General features: G+C 46.1%; 1 protein-coding gene across 2 annotated transcripts in view; it reads left to right on the top strand.

The window, feature by feature from the left end:
• CAMSAP2 (calmodulin regulated spectrin associated protein family member 2) overlaps nucleotides 1-19,766 on the top strand; it is a 91,943-nt gene that overhangs the window by 61,250 nt on the left and 10,927 nt on the right. Inside the window, exons 5-12 of one of the 2 annotated variants that reach the window (XM_061161109.1) lie at nucleotides 1,910-1,942; nucleotides 4,606-4,747; nucleotides 5,069-5,208; nucleotides 9,959-10,052; nucleotides 11,674-11,758; nucleotides 14,891-14,973; nucleotides 15,227-15,296; nucleotides 15,563-17,687. In XM_061161109.1, the coding sequence (XP_061017092.1) occupies nucleotides 1,910-1,942; nucleotides 4,606-4,747; nucleotides 5,069-5,208; nucleotides 9,959-10,052; nucleotides 11,674-11,758; nucleotides 14,891-14,973; nucleotides 15,227-15,296; nucleotides 15,563-17,687 (2,772 nt within the window). The remainder of the gene's footprint in view (nucleotides 1-1,909; nucleotides 1,943-4,605; nucleotides 4,748-5,068; nucleotides 5,209-9,958; nucleotides 10,053-11,673; nucleotides 11,759-14,890; nucleotides 14,974-15,226; nucleotides 15,297-15,562; nucleotides 17,688-19,766) is intronic. The other variant, XM_061161108.1, reaches the window with a different exon arrangement.

The raw sequence follows: 19,766 nt of genomic DNA on the forward strand, positions 1-19,766 counted from the left end.
TAACGCTGGTGCATTATTAACAGTGACTAAACCACAGACTTTTTTAGATCCCACCGGTTTGTGTTCTGCCGAGGTGCTCTATCCAGCATCCCTGAATTGGGGTTTGTCTCCTGTGTCTTGTGATGACATTTGGTGCATGGGCTTTCAGAGAAGAACATCACAGAGGTGGTTTCACACCTCATCTCTTCACATCAGGGAGCACGTGACATGAACACGGCTTGTCACTGATGGTGTCCGCGTGATCACTTGGTTCATTAAAGTCGCGTCCTTCATTGTAAAGTTTCCATTTCCCCCGTCAGCACTGTCTTCTTTGAAAGTGGGTCACTCAGTCCAGCCCACGCTGCAGGAGAGAGAAGTTAAGCTCCCTCCCTGCAGGGCCAAGCACCTGCATCATTTGGAACCTTCCTCTAAGGGAGACTGTGTCCTGTCCACTTCCTTCCATCCTTCAGTCAGTTTTTGTAGCAATCTGGACTCGTGTGTGTGTGTGTGTGTGTGTGTCTGTCTGTCTGTCTGTCTGTCTGTACTGGGGCTACAATCCAGTCTGTGGTGTTCACTTGTTGCTCAGATTTCCCAGCTCCAGTCATTGGGAGCTGTGTCAGAGTTTTCTAGATTAGTAAAAAGTTCATGTACTGAATATTTTACAAGAAATACAGACTAACTCCTTTGCTCATCACCTGTTTTGAATAGTCCCTAGTAATTTCTATATAATGGATTCTTCTAGTATCAAACACAGGAAGACCCCCGTTTTGACATGCTGTCAGTCACCGGGACCCGGACAGTCCTCAGGGCCCCCTGCCCTGTCTGTGTGCTTTTCTCGGCTGTTACAGGTGCAGCCGCCAGAGACTTTGGTTAAACGAGAGGTTAAAACACATGTGACAGACTGTTAGGGTTACTCTTCTGATGCAGCAAGAAAACCTTATTGGAAATGTTATCTCTTTGTGGGAAGCTGATATTTTTCTGACTCTTAAGATGACTTTTTCAGATTTTTTAAGTTCTTAAATATATGTTATTTATGTTATTTTTCCAGTTAGTCTTATTTTTACTGTTAATTTCTGTAAGAAAAACTTTCTGCATAAAAGTTTAGTACAAATTTTAACTCAGACCCCATTTAGTTTGGTTCATTTTAACAAATATTTATTTAAGGCTGCAAAAAAAAAGACCGGTGCTAGGAAATATAAACAATCACAAATTATTCAATTATTTGAAATTGTGAGTTTATTATATTAATCTTCTTGAAGGCATAAAATTATATTCTTTGAGACACCCCTGGATAGTAAAAATAATAACATTTATAGTCTCTTTGTGTTAGTAGCTACTTGCTTTAGAGATCCTATAAAAATATTGATAGGAATTGCCAACTGTTTTTCTTTCCCATTAATTGGAAGAAATTCTTTATATCATTAAGGGAAATAATCATCATGTTCAATTCTACATTACTGTTTGCCCTTATCCATACACTTATGGAACAGTCTTCTTTTCCTTTTGGGACAAAGACTTGGCTTCCTAATGTCTAAGAATTTCAGTGGTTGCAAGTCCAACCCTGGAATCTTTCTACTCCCTCTTGTGTTATATATTTTATTTTTTAATATGATGTGTGATTCCAGAGCTGTGAAATAAAGTTCTTTGCTGCCAAAGTATGCAGAAGGTCCAGGGTATCCTAAAAATGCATATCCATGTTGGGAGCAGAGTTGGGGGGAGAAGGTGGTGGTCTTTATCACTAGGAAACTCTACATTTTAAGCTAAATTTTCAAGTATTAACAGTTTAAAAGTGTTTTGAGAAAAAACATGTTTTGAGAACTGTATACTTGGAGCTCCAGTAACAGAAGCTTTACTATAACTTGTTAATTTTAAAAAATGCTGATGTACTTTCCCTTTCACTTTCCCTTTTCTCCTGCTGCCTCCTCTGAAGTCTCCTTCCAAATGGTTTTGGAAACTGGTTCCTGTAAGTTTGCCCAGCTTCTTCAGCTCACTCTCCAGAGATGTCATCGTAGAGTGTCATTGTATTGTTTGTGTCATGCTGATACGGTCATTTCATGTAATTCCATTAGTCACAAGTGGAGATTGAATTGTAAGGTCTTTGATCATAGTGCAGAATAGAAAGACCTAAAAAATCTAGCCAAAGTTTGGATTAGCAGCTTTAAAGATAATTTAAAGTGTAAACTGGTCTGTCAGTACTTGCAGACTTGCAGTAACCAGGTAAGAAGAAAGTGTGGGTATAGATTTGTACTGGTTTTAATAATGTCAGTAAAAGCGAGTATGAATGACACATGTAAATTATTTGTATTTAAAGTCATCTTTTTGAAAGAATCATTTCCTTTTGGCCTGACCATTAGAAGATACTTTTTGTGTAATAAAAAAAAGTGACAGATTCTGTGTCCCTCTCATTACTGAATCTAAACTATTAACAGAATCAGTTCTGGTTTGACTTGAAGAGTAGATCTTTCTGGGTGAACTCTGGGGGTTTGACCACTTAAATATTTTTCACCCTTAGAAACAGACATGTAACTTAGAAGTCCACCACAATGTTGAGAGATCAAAAATACATCCCTCTTAAATGCGAGATGTCTCGGTCTGTAGAAAGAGCAGTACGTTTCTAAAGCACCAAGCACATTCCAGAAGTTCTGGGAGAACCACACGACTTCAAGATTAAAAGTTGGTTTCCCTGATACGCCTTCTAAGCATAATCTTCAGGAAGATGTTGCGGCCGGCCACTTAGAAACCGTGGATCGTCTGGTCCAGGTCGTAGGCCTCTGTGGCTGCAGCCTTGGGAAGCTGTGTGCGTGTGCTCCTCGGGAGAGCACAGCAGGGTACAGCACACAGCTCAGTTCTCTGTTCCGTCACCCTGGGCGCTCGGCTAAGTCCACTCCAGGCCGTGGGCCCTGGAGACCCGGGACGTCTGGCGTGGAGCCCAGCCACTGGAGAGCGTTTCCAGAGACTGCGTTCTGTCTCTCACCGGCCCAAGGAAGTGGGGCTGGGGGGATCGGGAAGCCTGAGGGGCAGCGGAAGGCTGGCGAGGCCCCGGGTGCCACCCCCCCTCACTCCTGATTTTCGTGCTTGAGTTCTAAACTGTCCACCAGCAGCGAAATGAGGATGTTTACTAACGATTACATAAACACAAAAATCAACTGAAGAATTTCTGTAGTGCATGGATGCGATTTGTTCTGAATATAGGTGCGCTATACCATTAAATACAGATTCTAGTCCCTACTGATTGATTCCTAAGAACAATCTCCTCTGAAATTCTTCACAAGGGAAAATGTTCCATGAATCTTGTTCTTGAGTAACCAGTGAGGGTGATATAGGAATAAATATTTCCCCTTGAATGTGTGTGCTTCACCACCAAATAGTAAATAGGAAATCTGACTTCACCACCAAATAGTAAATCTCTTTCAGTAAGTTATTTTTCTATTTTTATTCTCACCAGAATATTATATTTCATAATTATACTTTAATTATGAAATAGAGATGATCAGTTTAGATAGAAGAAAAATTAGTTTTGATTTCTTAAAAACCTGTATTCAAACATCAGTAACCACTATAATTATAAATTTTGCTAATGAAATAGTTCAGTGTGCATTTTCATTAAGTCTTCAGCATGATTTTTCTCGGCTTGAGGAGAGCTAGTAGCTAAAGATAGCTGACCTCTGGTGACTGCTGACTGTGTGCCCGTGTATGCATCGCACTTGACGTTCATCATCTTTCTTAGTCCTCCATGTCCTGTGAAGTAGGCACTGTGATTATCCTCAGTTCACAGATGAGGAACCATGAGATGAGCATTCAGGTAACCTGCCCAAGATGCCAGAGCTGAGAAGTGACAGCAGCAGGATCTGAGCCCAGGCACTCAGTCTGACTGACGAAGCGCCTTCTCGTAAACGCTCAGTTATAGAGCAGGTCTCATTTTTAGGGAGCTGTCTTACAAGTTTGTATCGGTCGCACCAGCCAGTCTTTAAAAAACAAGAGCTGCTGCTTTTCTGAGAGGGAGCGGAAACCTTATACTTGCTCTGTTTTGGGTTAATGAAACCTCATCCAGGAGGGTTTTCTCAGTTTCAGAGTGGTTACACTTTATTTGCATTGTCTCAGCATTCAGCTGAGAATCCAGGATTTCTTTGTGGTCTGATTCTAGTTCCTCAGAGTGACGTTTCTTATTGCAAGGTCTCCTTTAGGAGTAGTTTCACACTCCTCTGGCTGTCCTTGACGCTGACAACTCCTCAGTCTTTAAGCTCCAGTCTTAATCTTTTTATACAAGAGTGTGCGGTCTAAGTTAAGTCTAATGTTAAAGCAAATTTTATCATCTGCAGAGCCACAGAACTGATAATTTGGACATTTCAAATGTCCAAAATCCATTCTGTGATGCTCTTGTATTTAAATTCTTAGGCTGAGTGAATTCATATAAATGAGCCCCATGGCGTTCGGTTAAGCGCTTAGCTTCACAGCCGTGTGCTGTGGGTGAGGACAGGCCTAGTGGTGCTGGTCAGGAGAGAAGGTGTGGCTGAGAGCTGCCGTCTCTCCTGACTCACACTCTGTCACTGACACACTGGGGCCTGCAGTACTGTGTCTTTCCTGTACGGTGGTTAGTGCTCACTCCCATCTCTTTTTATGTTGTAGGCTCGCTACAGGAAGGAGCAAACCTTGCTCAGGCAACTGCCTTGCATCCCGTTGGTAGAAAACTTACTGAAAGACGGCTCGGACGGCTGTGCGCTGGCCGCCCTCATTCATTTTTACTGTCCTGGTGTCGTCAGGCTAGAGGGTAAGTGTTCCACTGAAGTATTTCTCAAGTGTGGGTAGATGTAACAGGTATTTAAGATGGTAATATCTAATAAGTAATGAAGGCTTTTTTTAAAGAAAAACATTTACATGTCATTCTAGGAGGGCAGTTAGTTGAGTGAAGGAGTGCTGGTTTCTAAGTCTTTCTGTGTGGTGACTGCTACATTTATAGGGGTGTGTGTGTGTGTGTGTGTGTGTGTGATCCGATTCTACGTAGTTGTGTGCTAGTATTAAGTTACTAATTATAAAATGAGTACAAACTATGTATTATCAAAATTAATCCTTGTTCTTTTCTTATTTGAAGACATTTGCTTGAAAGAAACCATGTCTTTGGCTGATAGCCTCTATAACCTGCAGCTGATCCAAGAATTTTGCCAAGAATATTTAAACCAGTGTTGCCATTTCACCCTGGAAGACATGCTCTACGCAGCTTCTTCCATAAAGGTACTCCCTTGATTTAAGGTTGTTGGAAAAAACACACAGCCAGGTACAGAAACAGTCTAGCCGTGTTAAGCTTACAAAGTTAACTGTAATTTCAGTCAAAATAGTTTTGTTAGATTTTTCTGCTGATTTTGTTTTGTTTTAATGTACGCTGTTAGCTACAGGTGTCTTTTTCAATACAAAGTGTTAATCTGTGGTCCTGCAGTTGTTAGCGAAGTGGAGAAGGAGCTGGCAAGTGTTTCTGGGCCCTCAGCAGGGCTGTGGGCTCTGGGAAGAAAGGGTCCTCCCATCCCAGAGCTTGAGGCACAACCTTGAGAAAGAAAGGGGGAAGGAAATACTAAGGTTGTCTAGAAATGAACCTTTTAAGAAGTAACTCCTGGCAATATCCTGGTGGCCCAGTGGTTCAGACTCTGCACTCCCATTGCAGGGGGTGTGGGTTCAACCCCTGGTCAGGGAGCTAGGATCCTGCGTGTGCCACACAGTGCAGCCAACATATATGTAAAATTTTTAGTAGATAAATAAAATTAAAAGTACTTCCTTTTATCAGCTGTACACGTGTCCCTTGCTTCAGGACGATATCACAGGGCCTCTTAGCGTCACACCATTGCTTAGTACCCTTCTTCCAAGAGCTGTTCATTGAGCACCTTGCACTGTTCCGGGTGGTTTGGGTGAATCAGCAGACCATCAGAGATCCATGTCCTTTCAGAGCTTACTTTGTAGTGAAGACAGACGCGTGTCTCAGGCGTGATGGCTTCTGAGCTGCGGGTGCCAGAGCTCCGTGGTGGGAGTGATGCCTTGCTGTTCCTGGCAGCTACAGAATTCCTTCCCGCCTCCTGTACCCTTGCCTGAAGTTCGTCACTTCTGTGTAATGTCTGAGAGGAGCAGCTTTGTGTCAGGCTTGACGCCTGGCCATATTCGTGGTGCCCACCTCCCTAAAGGCTGCGGCGGGCCTCCCGCAGTAACGCTGCCGCCCGTGTGCTTGCAGCCCTTGCTCTCTGCCCCTTTACCCTTGCCCCTTTCTCCTTTGCCACAAGGCAGGAGACACAGCCAGCCGTGCACTGCCCAATGACCAGAGCAGCACCCACTCCCCGCTGTCCAGCACATTGAAAGAAAGACCTTGATTGACTTTGAATGGTTACACCATTTTTACCAAAATGGAAGTTGGGAGATATTTTCATGTTTATCTTGTTCATGCTTTTTCTGGTTCTTGCCTATTAAAAAGTTTAAATGCAACTACTATAATCTCAGAGGAAAAAATCATCTCATTAAATACATTGAATTGTAAGATTACATTTGCTTAAGTCATAGACCTTGGACTTCCCATAAATAAAGTGTAACCCTGATGTTTAGATCAACTTACTCTGGCCATGATCCAGATATAAAGATAATTTCTTAAATGAGGCATTTTAAAAATAATTACCTGCAGATAAGACTGTCACTCTATCTATTTTGGTTCTCTGCTAAATTATTAGAACCATGGTTTTGTCTTCAAATGAGTATTTTAAGACTCTGTGTCCTCAAGAAGTTGCTTGGTCCGTGGTGCTGGGGATCCCATCATGTGTTGACTTGAGCAACAAGTATTTGTGGGGACATGGGGAATGAGCCCTCTTTTCCCCCCACGCTGGATGCATACACTGGTGTGCCCTTTTAGAGGGCACTTTGGTGGCATCTAACCAGACCAAAAGTGCACAGACGGCTGCGTTGGTGTTGTTCCTGGTGGGTCACAGTGGGGAACACTTCATCTTAGAAGGGACGTGATGGAAGTGTCCTGTCATATAGTTGAGCTGTTTAAGGGAAGGAGGCAGAGAGCTCTCAAGAGTTATGAAGAGAAGCACTGGGTAGCACACATTATATTTAACATGATGTAATTTATATCTATTTTTAAAATGCTTTTTCTATCTGTATATACATCTGCACATATATATAGATGCACAGGAAAAGGTCTGTAGAGAGAGAAACACAAAACTGTTAGTGGTGGTTTCTTCTGACTGTGGTGTTAGGTGGTTTCTTCTTGACTGATGTGGACAAGAGGAATTTGTGGACTTTTACTTTTTATTCTGTGTATTTGTATTCTTTGATATTGTTTATATTGTTCAAGATTGTTAATGTAGAGCCGCATGACTTTCTTAACTAAAAGAAGAGCTTTTAAATGAAATTAATTTGGTTTCATTCCTAGAATATGGTGACAGATTTGTTGCTGTTTAATCTTCGCAGATTCAGAAAGGAGTTCTCTTCATAAACTTCAGTTACTGGGGAAATAATTTCTTACTGTGCTGACACCTTGTGGCCAAACCCAGTACAGTGATGTTATTAGGACAGTTATCTGACCTGGGTGCCTAAAATAAAATTTTTCCAGCTTTATTGAGGTATAATTGACACGTTGTTGTTTAGTAGCTCAGTCATGTCCGACTCTTGCGACCTCATGGACAGTAGCCCACCAGGCCCCCCATCTGTGGGCTTTCCTTGGCAAAAATACTGGAGTGGGTTGCCATTTCCTTCTCCAGGGAATCTTTCCAACCCAGGGATCAAATCCGTGTCCCCTGCATTGGCAGGCGGATTCATCACCACTGAGCCCCCAGGGAAGGCATGAGTGTAGAAGTCTGAGGTGTTCAGTGTGTTGATTTGATGCACACACACTACAGTGATTGCTGCCGTAGGCAGCTGACTCCCTCATCACGTCGCATAATTATCACTTCTCTGTTGTGAGCATTTAAGGTCTACTTTCAGCAACTTTCAAATCTGTAATACAGTGTCATTAACCATAGTCATTAGACCCCCAGGACCTATTCATTTTCTTATTTCACTCACTACAGTGCCCTCAGGATCCATCTGTGTTTTTGCAAATGGCAGGATTCCCTTCTTTCCTCATGGCTAAGTAGTATTCCATTGTATATATTTACCACATCTTTATCCACCCACCCGCTGTGGACACTTGGCTTGCTTCCATGTCTTAGCTGCAGTGAGCATGAACGTACAGATCTCTATTCAGGGTCCTGTTTTCATTTCCTTTGGGTTTGCACCCAGATAGGCCTGCTGGATTCTGTGGTAGCTCTGTTTTTAATTTTTCAGGAACCTCCGTACTGCTCCATGCTATTTTCCATAGTGCTTGCACCATTTGACATCCCCACTGGTAATGCTCAAGGCTTCCCTTTTCTCCACACCCTCATCAGCACTTGGTATCACTTATTTTTTTGAGGATGGCAATTCTGACAGGTGTGAGGCGCTGTCTCATGGTGGTTTTGATTTGCATTTTCCTGATGATGAGTAGTTTTGTTGAGCACCAAGGTCCTTAAATATTGATTAATTTCCTATAACAGTTATGGAGCACTTAACAAGTGTTTTTTCAAAACATATACACAGCGTTCAGTTAATTGTACTAGCAGAGTAGAATCTAGTACTAGTACTTAAAATATAATTTTATACTTTGGCTTTAGAAGGTGTACTGTGAGTTAAGCATAAAGAATAAATGTAAATCACAGCCATGTTACTGCCCAGAGATAATCCCTATTAGTGTTTGCCTGTGACTGGCCTTTTTTATTATATGTTTACTTATTCATTTATATGTTCATTCAGTAAACATTTATTGGGCATTTGTTATGTACCAGGCACTGCCTTGAACACTGAAGACAGAGTACTGAGCATGGCGTTGTCCTTTTACGATAGAGCTGGCCGGGTAAGATGAGGAAGCCTGGAGAATATGGTAGTAGATGAAGCTGGGGAAATTGAAGAGGGCCCTGATCAAGTACCTACTTGTAACCTGTAGTCAGTCTTTCCCCAAGGGTGGGGAAAGTGGGGGAAACGGTGCTATATTTTGAGAAGTTTGACTTAATAAGTCAAAGAAAAGGGGATTGTATTGCAACCAAGCGGTGAAAACATTTGAATCAAAGTAATTATGATGAAGATGGAGAGAAGTGGGTGGACCCACTGTTCAGGGTGCAGACTCTGCAGCCCTGAGGATGACTTGGTGTGGGAAGGGAGAAAGAAGGGGGCATGGGGCAAATCCCAAGTTTCTGGTTTGTGCCCGGTGATGGCGGTTGTCGTTCAGGGAGATAAGGCTGGAACTGGATCAAGTTTGTGGGGAGGATGACTGGCGCAGGCAGAGAAACACAGGAGGAGATGCTTGAAGGCCCCTGCATGTCTCAGAACAGTTCACGCGTCCCGGAGTCGCCTGATAGGGGCGTGGCAGTCTTCACAGAGGAGACAGGTCAAGAATGTGGGTGCCACTGAGGGGTCAGGCACAAGGGACACTACAGAACCTGCTTGATTCAGTGCATCGTCATTGGCGGCCTGAGCAGATGAGGTTTTGTGCCTTCGTGCTGTGTGGGAGTGGAATTTTTTTAGTTTTCTGACCATACTGCATGGCATGCGGGATTTTAGTTCCCCAACCAGGGATCAAAGCCAGGTCCCCTGCATTGGAAGCGCAGAGTCATATCCCTGGACCACCAGGGGAGTCCCTGAGCATGTTTAAAAGCCAAGTAGGACAGGTTCAGCCTAGGGGGAGAATGAATGTATCGGAGACAGAAGTATAGTTGGGAATCAAAGCTGCTGAGGAGGTAATGCACAGCACAGCCCATAGGGATTATAAGCGTTCTCACTGCTTTCTTTTTCTTTTTTTTTTTAATGACAAATTTCGATGAGTGACTGATAATTAAAGCTGTATTTCAATAGGTAACACAGAATAAAATTCTCCTTATCATCGCTTGGTGGTCAAGCTTTACCTGACTTTTCTCCTGACTCTTTTGCCTCTTTTCAGAGCAACTACCTGGTGTTCATGGCCGAGCTCTTCTGGTGGTTCGAGGTCGTGAAGCCCTCCTTTGTCCAGCCCCGCGTCGCTTGTCCACATGGAGGTGATCAGTGTTCCGTGAGCAGACAGAGTGGAGAGTTAAAATAACCTTGCCTGATGTTCTTTATAGGACGGCCTGTGACTGTTTCATGTTCTAGCTGTTCGCCTGGATAAATTCTGAATATTTTAATATTTAAAGCCATTAAATTCTCTGTGAGTGAGACACGCCTTAGGGGAGGAAAAGGATGGCGAGAATAGCCCTGAATTCCAAGGCTTATGTTGTGGAACTTTTCGCTTTAACTGTTTTCCCTCTTTCTTCCCTTTGCTCCCATCCTTTTACTCCCATCCTTCGCTTTTGTTCCCTGTTAGAGTCTGAGTTTTTAACGTTGTTGGCCAGAGCTATTCAAATTGGTTGGCTTGGTTCTCATCTGTAATCTGAATTTGCCATTAAGCCATGAAAGACTTGGGTGTATATATATCTATTTTCAAACCTAGTAAGTTCTGTGATTGTTACAGCATCACAGTCTATTGATTGCTCAAGAAATAAAGGGGTAAGTTACCATAAAGATCTCTGGAAATAACAGGAAAAAAAATAACCTCTTACACTTCCTGTAAAGCAAACCAAATTTTCCACTGGCTTCCATGATGAAACCAGAGGTTTCTTTCTGTGGGGAAGAACAAGTCCACCTTTAGGCCTGACCCCCAGGAGGACTTCCTCAGCGTGGCGGGGCTCCGTCTGCTGCCAGCGCTCCGCCCCACGCACAGCGTGACTGCTCTGCCTCCCCGCTGCCTGCCTGCTTTCCTTGCCGCCACAGTTTTGTATTTTCCCCTATTTCTCCCCATCCCCACCCGCTCCCCCCCAAAAAGAATCAAAGAAAAAAAGGGGAAAGAGAAGGAAGAAGTCTGTCCTGGGGCGGGGTTGGGGGCGTGCCCCCTGCCATTTCAGTGAGTAGGAGCGGCGTCCTTCAGCGCCCTCTGTGCCCGGGCTGCGTTCTGGGGGACACGCAGTGATGGCTGTGAACCTGCCCAGGGCACCGGCCTCACGTGACCAGCAGGCCTGTGCGCACGCCCAGCCCCTCGCGAAGGCCACTGGGGAAAGCCAGGGTCTTCAGTGGTGATCAAAACCAGTGTTCCCACCACTTCTACTGTTGGCACAGTTTTCACGTACATTGCTTCATGTGATCTCATCTGTGAAGCCCACTATTCAAAATATTCAACAGTTGTTATATTAGGTCTCAAAAGCAAAAAGCTAAATGAGAGTTATTTGCAAAAACGTAAACTATAGTTGTGTTTTAGTTATTAACCAACAAGATTCTGTCTCTTTAACTGATTACCAAAACACCAACTATTTCATGGATGAAAAAGTGACCATGTGTAACAAGTTCTGTGGAAGCTTTTGCAAAATTGAATACGTGTTTATTTTTAGTTTCCTGTATTTATGTTAAGCCTTTTTTCCTCCTATTTAGCCTTAATCAAGTGAATTTTATAGGCCAGAACACTTCCAAGAAATGTTTAAAGAAGATTTGTCCTTTTGAAAAATTATTTATGGAAAAAACTAAATATACTATGATTCTCTATAAGTAATAAGGAAAACTGAGAGTAAACATTTACTTGCAGTTCGGACTCCTTGAAGCAGTGTTGGAAATGTGCTAACATTAATTCTGAGGTTTTCGTCTTTCCTGTAGCTGAGCCTGTGGAGGATCTGCCGTCAGTTCCTGTCTTGAATGCTGCCCAGCGAGATGCCCTGGAAAGCTCTGACCTCACGCCAGGGTGAGTCCGGACGGCCATCCCAGTCACTTAGGAGATCAAGATTATTACTACATTACATGAGCGTTTTTACAGTTTCAGTTGGAACTTTGAGCTGAATAAGTTACAATTAACTTACCCTGTTAAAGCCTGTTTTTATGTCACTGTCACTGAGATTTACATGAACTGAATGTTTCATAAATAGGCGTTTATGAGTCACACTGAAAAGTGGGAGAATATTATCCTAAGATAATCAGCCTAAAACTAAACTCTTGCTGCACACCTTGTTTATAATTGAGATCATATGAGGCTCAAATGATGGGTCACTCTTAGGCTTCAGGGGAAGATTTTTAAATCTTTGAGACAGTTTTCCCTGTTTGGTTTGCTAGTTACTGCAGCTGTTGAGAGGTCACAATGGAATATTTATCGTACCATTGAATGTTAAATGCTTTAGTTCTTAATATCAGGAATTGAATTCAAAGCCAGGTAAACATTTAATATCAGGACAGTCCTGACTTCTGACCCAAGTATGTGATACAGACATTAATTTGTTTCAAAATGTTTTTTAGCAGATCCTGTAAGCACCTTTGATGCGTATTTTTTTAGAACCTAAAATGTGTATTGACTTTGGACTCCCTAATTTATTAATATATGATTTTTTTTTAATTTAAAACTGAAGCACTTTGTGATTTTTTTTAAGAAATTCAAGCTGATCTATTTCAAATACATTTTTAAAATTATAAGTAATGAATTGAAAATAGTTTCTGCCTGAATTCTTGGTTTAACCTGAAATTATGAACATGTACCAAAGCTGTCACCCCTCCTCACATCTGAGAAGTTTCTCTGTATTGTGTCCTGACCAGTGTGGACAGAACCCTCACGACCCTCTTACTGCCCTCATAGGGCTTCTCATTGCCATGAACTTCTGAGCCCTGTAGATATTTCCTGTGAATCAGGAAAGCTCTTTCTTCCCCTTGCCCTCGTATTTACTCCCATGGATTTTGTTACTTCCCTTAAATTCCCTGTTTCGTACCCATCACTGAGGTTTACCACGAAAAGGTGAAGCTAGACTGCGACTGGTCCAGGAGCTTCTCTGTTGCGTCCCATGGGATACTTCTTTCTTCACGGTACTTCCTCAGTGCTTTCGTGGGTTGGTTATGTAGTGACATTCCCTGCCTTGAAATTTAGAAAACACTCAATATTCTAGGTCATATCTCTTGTCCTGTTAAATCTTTAAAACCTCCTGAACTTTCCACTTAAAGACTAGGTTATTCCACAGTTACTATTTCTAGAAACTTGACACACAGTCCTCCACATTTCCGACACTGTCTTACGCTCGGGAGGACTCACCTCTCTGTCCCTCGGGTGTCTGAGTAGCCACCTCTCCTTTTTCCAGCAGAACTTCCTGTAGCCAGACGGCTCTGACTTCTCTTCCTCAGTGGGCACTGTGTAGTCCTCTCATGTCTGTGAGTCTCCGTGTGGCCCATGTGAGTTGTCCCACTGTAGAACTTTTGAGGAGGGGTTCAAGGAATGCTATTCTTCTTGAGAATGATGCAGCCACATGTACAAGTGTTATTGTGCCTGAAGAGTGATCTCACAAGGGAAAAAGTCAGAGAAGATGGCAGAGCAAGACCTTTGTAGCAGCTGCTGCACACACATGGCCACTGGCCTGTCCAGGAGTTGCCCCACATCAAAACCCTCCATGCAGACGTGAAGTGAGGCAGTTACAGGAACGTACAACAGTTTAGCCAACACTTGGGGAAGAAGAAAAGAGCCAACATATTTAAAAACTGAACATGCCTCTGTTGAGGACACGCTCGGTAGTCGGTGTAAGAAGAGCAGAGGCTTGGGAAGGCCACCGGAGGGGACGAGAGACACCTGTGATGGGGAGCAGCGTGGTCGTGTCCCTCGGGTTCCCCGCGACCGAGGACACGGGTGAGGGGACACGCGATGTGCGGGGGGGTGGGGGGAGTGCAAGGGAGCAGACGAGACAGCGGAGGCATGCGCCTGCTGCAGGTGTTGCTTCTGGAAAGCTCTGCAGTAGGCGCTTACTGAGCAGCAGGGTGCACGCTGAGGTTCGCCTCTGAATCCTCTGGTGCTTGTTCGTCTTCTCGGTTCGCATTAGCTGAAAGGCACTGTGGTCACAGAGAGCCAGGTCACTGCGCCCTGCCCCCGGCTTGTTCGCAGCCCATCTTGGGGGCATGCTGAGTTTCACCTATGAAGGTAAGCTGTGGCAGACTGAAAACGTAGGGAGAAAAAGATTAAATTTTGGCCAAATGTCATCATAAACTGAGAAATAGACTGTCTAATCCCCTGCATTGACTGGAATAGGGTGGAATGTGGCGTTGGAGAAGACTCTTGAGAGTCCCCTGGACTGCAAGGAGATCCAACCAGTCCATCCTAAAGGAGATCAGTCCTGGGTGTTCATTGGAAGGACTGATGCTGAAGCTGAAACTCCAATATTTTGGCCACCTGATGCGAAGACCTTACTCATTTGAAAAGACCCTGATGCTGGGAAAGATTGAGGGCAGGAGGAGAAGGGGACGACAGAGGATGAGATGGTCGGATGGCATCACCGACTCAACGGACATGGGTTTGGGTGGACTCTGGGAGTTGGTGATGGACAGGGAGGCCTAGTGTGCTACGGTTCATGGGGTTGCAAAGAGTCGGACATGACTGAATGACTGAACTGAACTGACTGAAGTAAGGAGAAATGTAAACGTGTTAGAGATATACACACAGGGCCGCGAACAAGCAGGTGTGTCAGACTCTTTTACAAGAAGTGATCATACTTGTTGTACTTTTAGAAATTTAGATTTGACCAAAGTACTTCAAGCTGATGATGATTATTTTAGCTTCTCAGTTTTTCTACTTGTAAAGTGAAAATAATGTGGTATATCTGATCTCACAAGGACATTGAGTTGTACTTGAAAGTAGTATTTCAAGTTCCTGGGCTTTTAAAAAACATAAAATACATAAAGGTTCATATAATAATAGCGATTCTTTGGTTTCAACAGTGTGTTTCCTTAATTTTTTTTTTCACTTAGGGTGGAGAATCAGAGGTGGCAGTGTTGTTTGTGACTTCAGCTGCTGTATGTTAATTTGTGTGAAAGAGCTAGACACACCGTGACCTTTTGCGTGTCTTTTATGTTGCAGTGGGGAAGCAGCTGTGTTCACACATTCTCGTCTGCATTTGCCTTCCAGGCACTCACAGCCCCAGCCTCACCCTTCAGCCTCAGGTAACGTGTCTGAGAGAGCCAGGAGAGTGCCGTGTGAGTGCTTAACAGGAAGGTGACTGAGCATAAGCGCAAATAAAAAGTGTTCCATATACACACCGAAGACTCTTTCTGTTTCTCTGTGCCTGCTTTTCTTAATAAGATGACCTTCATTTCTCCATGTGTATCTCCTTACCTTCTGTGAAATCTGTTAAAATGGTGTAAGTTAAAATTGTTTTACACAATGCCAGTGACTTTTCTTCTCATGCATTTGAAGGAGGAATAAGAAGGTCTTCATCTATGTCCTATGTCGACGGCTTCATAGGGACATGGCCCAAGGAGAAAAGGTAAACTGGAGACTTACTCTCAGTGTCCTCACCTTAGCGAGAAGCACTCATTCCCCACCCCACCACCCCTGTTGCTAGCCAGATGATGGAGTGACCATAGGTGATAGGTGTCCTGACAGCCTTACCTGCCCTGCCAACCCCCCCCCCCCCCAGGAGGATATGATTGTGAGAAATGAGGGGAGAGGAAGTCACACTTCTCAGTGATACCAGATCCTGTCTTTTCTGGGATTATTTAAGGGTCTTCTCTCTCTTTTTTTTTTTTTTAGATCGTCAGTGCATGGAGTTTCATTTGATATTTCTTTTGATAAAGAAAACACTGTGCAGAGATCCACCTCCAACCGAGGAATCACTCGTTCCATTAGTAATGAAGGACTCACCCTGAACAACAACCGCGTAGCCAAGAACATCCGGAAGAATCTGTCCTTCAAGCCGGTGAATGGAGAGGAGGACACAGGGGGCATCGCAGAGGAGCTCACGGGGGGCTCTCACGGTGACCTGACCACCTACGTGCCCCGGAGCACAGGCGAGCTGAACTCCAACGAGAACCCGCACTGCAGGTTCCCCAACGGAGCACTGCACAACAGGGTGCTTCTCGATGAGCTCGGCAACCAGGTGGGGACCCCGAGCATCGAAGAAGCCTTGCAGATAATTCACGACACCGAGAAGCCCGCCCACAGCCCAAGGCCAGACCAGCTTGCCAACGGCTTCTTCCTCCATAGCCAGGAGCTGAGCTTCCTGAACACTGGCGTCCCGCGCAGCCAGTCCAGTCCTGAGAACGTAGGGGACACGCGAGGGGCCTTGAGTCCTGTCACAGACACCACGGAGGTGGACACAGGTATTCACGTGCCCTCGGAAGACATTCCAGAAACCATGGACGAGGACTCGTCCCTGAGAGACTACACTGTGAGCTTGGACTCCGACATGGATGATGCGTCCAAATTCCTGCAGGACTACGATGTGCGGGCCGGCAGCGCCAGAGAGGCCTTGAGCCCCTGTCCCAGCACAGTCAGCACCAAGTCCCAGCCTGGGAGCAGCGCCTCCTCCAGCTCCGGGGTGAAGATGACCAGCTTTGCCGAGCAGAAGTTCCGGAAGCTGAACCACACGGATGGAAAGAGCAGCGGCAGCAGCTCTCAGAAGACCACGCCCGAGGGCTCCGAGCTCAACATTCCCCACGTGGTGGCCTGGACCCCAGCCCCTGAGGACGCGGGCCTCCCGCACGGCCGGGACACCACGCAGCTGCTGGCCTCCGAGGTGGTGCACCTGAGGATGAAGCTGGAGGAGAAGCGGCGGGCCATCGAGGCCCAGAAGAAGAAGATGGAGGCCGCGTTCACCAAGCAGAGGCAGAAGATGGGGAGGACGGCCTTCCTCACCGTGGTGAAGAAGAAAGGCGAGGGGGTCTCCCCGCTGCGGGAGGAGGCGGCGGGCGCGGAGGACGAGAAGGTGTACACGGAGCGGCCGCGGGAGAAGGAGCCGCAGAAGGCGAACGGGCCAAGGAGCAAGTCCCCAGCGGACCCCAAGGAGGGTGTGGAGAGCCCCGCGGGCAGGTGGCCATCGGGCCAGAGCGCGCCCGGAGACCCCGAGGGGCGGTGGAGCCCGGCCGGGCCCGCAGAGGAGCCGCCGCAGGACGGCGAGCTGCTGGAGCACACGCGCTCCATCGAGAGGCTCAACGCATCCCTGCATGCGCTGCAGCGGGAGATGCGGCGCCTGGCGCTGCAGCAGGAGGCACTGATGCACATGCGCGAGCAGCAGGCCTGGGTCATCTCCCCGCCACCGCCCTCCCCGCACCGGCCAGCGCGCGATGCACCTCGCCCAGCCCACCCGTCCCCACAGGCCGTGCCCAGGAAGAGTGCGTCCTTCTCCGTCAAAAATCAAAGGACTCCCAGGCCCAGCGAGCTCAAGATCACACCCCTGCACCGCACGCTGACGCCCCCGCGGTCTGTGGACAGCCTCCCGCGGCTCCGGAGGTTCTCCCCGAGTCAGGTCCCCATTCAGACGCGGTCCTTTGTGTGTTTGGGCGACGATGGAGAGCCTCGGGCCCAGGAGTCTGGGCGCAAGGACGGGGCAAAGGAGGAGGAGGAGGGGTCGGCAGGGCCTCCGGAGCACGGGGAGGCCCGGCCCCCGCCCTCTGCGGTCCCCGAGGGCCCGGCTGCCTTGGCCTCAGAGGCCACGCGCCCTGCACCCAGCGAGGACCCCCCGAGTCAGCCCGCAGAGCTGCCTTCCAAACCCAGTGTCCCGCCGGCTGCTCCTAAAAGTGTTAATCTGATTGAAGTCTCCCTCTCAGATTTGAAACCCCCTGAAAAGGCTGATGTATCTGTTGAAAAGTATGATGGAGAAAGTGATAAAGAACAAGTTGATGAGGACCAGAAAGTATGCTGTGGATTCTTTTTTAAGGTAAAACTATCCGCAGGGCCACAGGCCTCCTCTCTCCATGCTTCTGGTGCGCACACAGGCTTCTTGAGCAGCAGGACCTCTGTTAGGGTCTACCCTCAATCCTGGGTTATGTTCTGGTCTGTCCCTTGTGGACTGCGGTTCCGGGCAGGCACTCTGGTTTCTGGAGCAGTCTTTCATCACCTCGTGGAACATGGGGAGACGTGCTGTTTTTGCCCCCTGCTTCTCTCTCTCTCACTTTCACCAAAGCCTTTTGAGAACCAAGTAATTCACTCTTGCAAAAGATACTGTCTTGCCAGTTGGTTAAAAAAAGGTTATAACTTGGCATTGCATGCAAATCTCTTTTAGTTTCTTTTCTTGGTATTGACTATCTTCCCATACACTTTTTTCTAATATTTTAAAAACTGACCAGATGGAATCTTGCAAGATGAAACATTAAAAATATAGTTTGAGCAGTTGTCATTGTAATACCGCCTCTGGAAGCACTGATGAGAGTGTAGCTTACGACCCCAGTCTCAAGTTTGGTGTTTGATGTAACTTACATTTATAGGACACTGCGGCCAGCTAACCTAAGCCCTGCACAGTATCAGCTCGTGATGGTAACATCTGGACACTTATCATAGGTACTAGAACAAGGAAGGCCTAGTATTAAAGTTTTTCTCCCATCATCCTTTTTTTCATCTTTATATTTTTCTGTGTTTTCCAAACTCTTATAGGGAAGAATGTGGTTTTTTATAATCAGAAACATGTATGTGTGTGCTACTCGTTTCTTTTTTTAATAAGTTAAGAGACCAAGATATATCTTTTCTAATCCTCTGCAGTTTAGAATATAGATAGAAAGACAGCCTTCAGTGGCAACAATCCATACTTGCAGATTTTCTGGAGTCCTATTGGAGTCAGAACTAAGAATTCGGAAGTGGTTACAATCACTTACTTTGAATCATTAAATAGTGGGAATGTGTAACTTACTTTGAAGTTGGTCGTAGAGAGATGGCCCTGTCGGCCCTTTTTAATGTTTAGAAACTTAAATGTGAGTTGTGCTTTTTTGTTTCCTAACTGTGTGAGACTACTGTTAATGTTTTTTAATGGACTGCTGCTGTAGGCAGTAATTGATGTGTTTAATTTTAGAGACCTTGCTACCTCTGCTCCCGCAGAGAGAGGAGAGCAGAGGGGGTCCTCGGGTGTCCCCCTATGCCCTCCTTTCCTCACTTCTGTCTTCACCGCCCGGTTCTCAGCCCTCAGGACTGTGGTGGCAGCTTGTCACGGGCTCCCCACATCTGCCTGGTCCCTTCATACTGCCTCTTGGGAGCGGAAGTCCACGGGGTCTCTTAGAGATGCCTGTTGGATAAAGTGCAGCCCCTCAGCGTGTGACAGGGGCCTTTCGCATCGAATCCACTAATCCACAGGGCCACCCTCTCCCTGTCACTCTGGTCAGGATGTCCTGTCAGGCTCGCTTCAGTCTTCTCCGTGTGCTGCAGCCTTGCGTGGTTCTGGGGGTAGACGGAGTATCTTCCCCTTGCGTCTCTTGTACCTTCAGTGTTCTCATGGTGACGCTGCTGACCCGGCTCTCCAACCACCTCGTGACTTGCTTCTGTCACGGTTTCTCTTAGACCATGAACTCCTGCAGGCACTGCGTCTTCTCATCTGCAGAGTGAAGGAAAGGCTGGCAGGCTGCAGCGTGTGCAGCTTGTCGGACGTGGACGTGTGTGTGTTTCGCCTGGCTGTTCACAGGCTGTCTTCTGACTCTCTACACCTGAGTGCATCTGTTGCTGAGTTTCTGTGCCTCTCCCTCTCCCCCAGCTGGTAGGGATCTAGAAGCCCTTTAACCTAAGGAGCCCTGTCTTTTTCACATCTTAGTTAGTGTCTTGTGGGCCCAGTACCGTGCTGGGAATGTATCAGAACCACTTCTCCAGCTGGTTACTCCTGACTTCTAGGAACTCGGGCCCTGAGAGTTTGCTTAGGAGCCAGGCAGGCTCAGGAGGCCCAGGGTCCACCTTCTAGCTAGCCCTGGGGTCAGGAGTGTAATTACACCTGTCTCCTCTTCCGTGGGAGAGCCCGCAGTGCAGTGCAGAACCCAGTGAG

Source organism: Dama dama, chromosome 14 (genome assembly GCF_033118175.1).
Source record: "Dama dama isolate Ldn47 chromosome 14, ASM3311817v1, whole genome shotgun sequence".
In the NCBI taxonomy this organism is placed as follows: domain Eukaryota; kingdom Metazoa; phylum Chordata; class Mammalia; order Artiodactyla; family Cervidae; genus Dama; species Dama dama.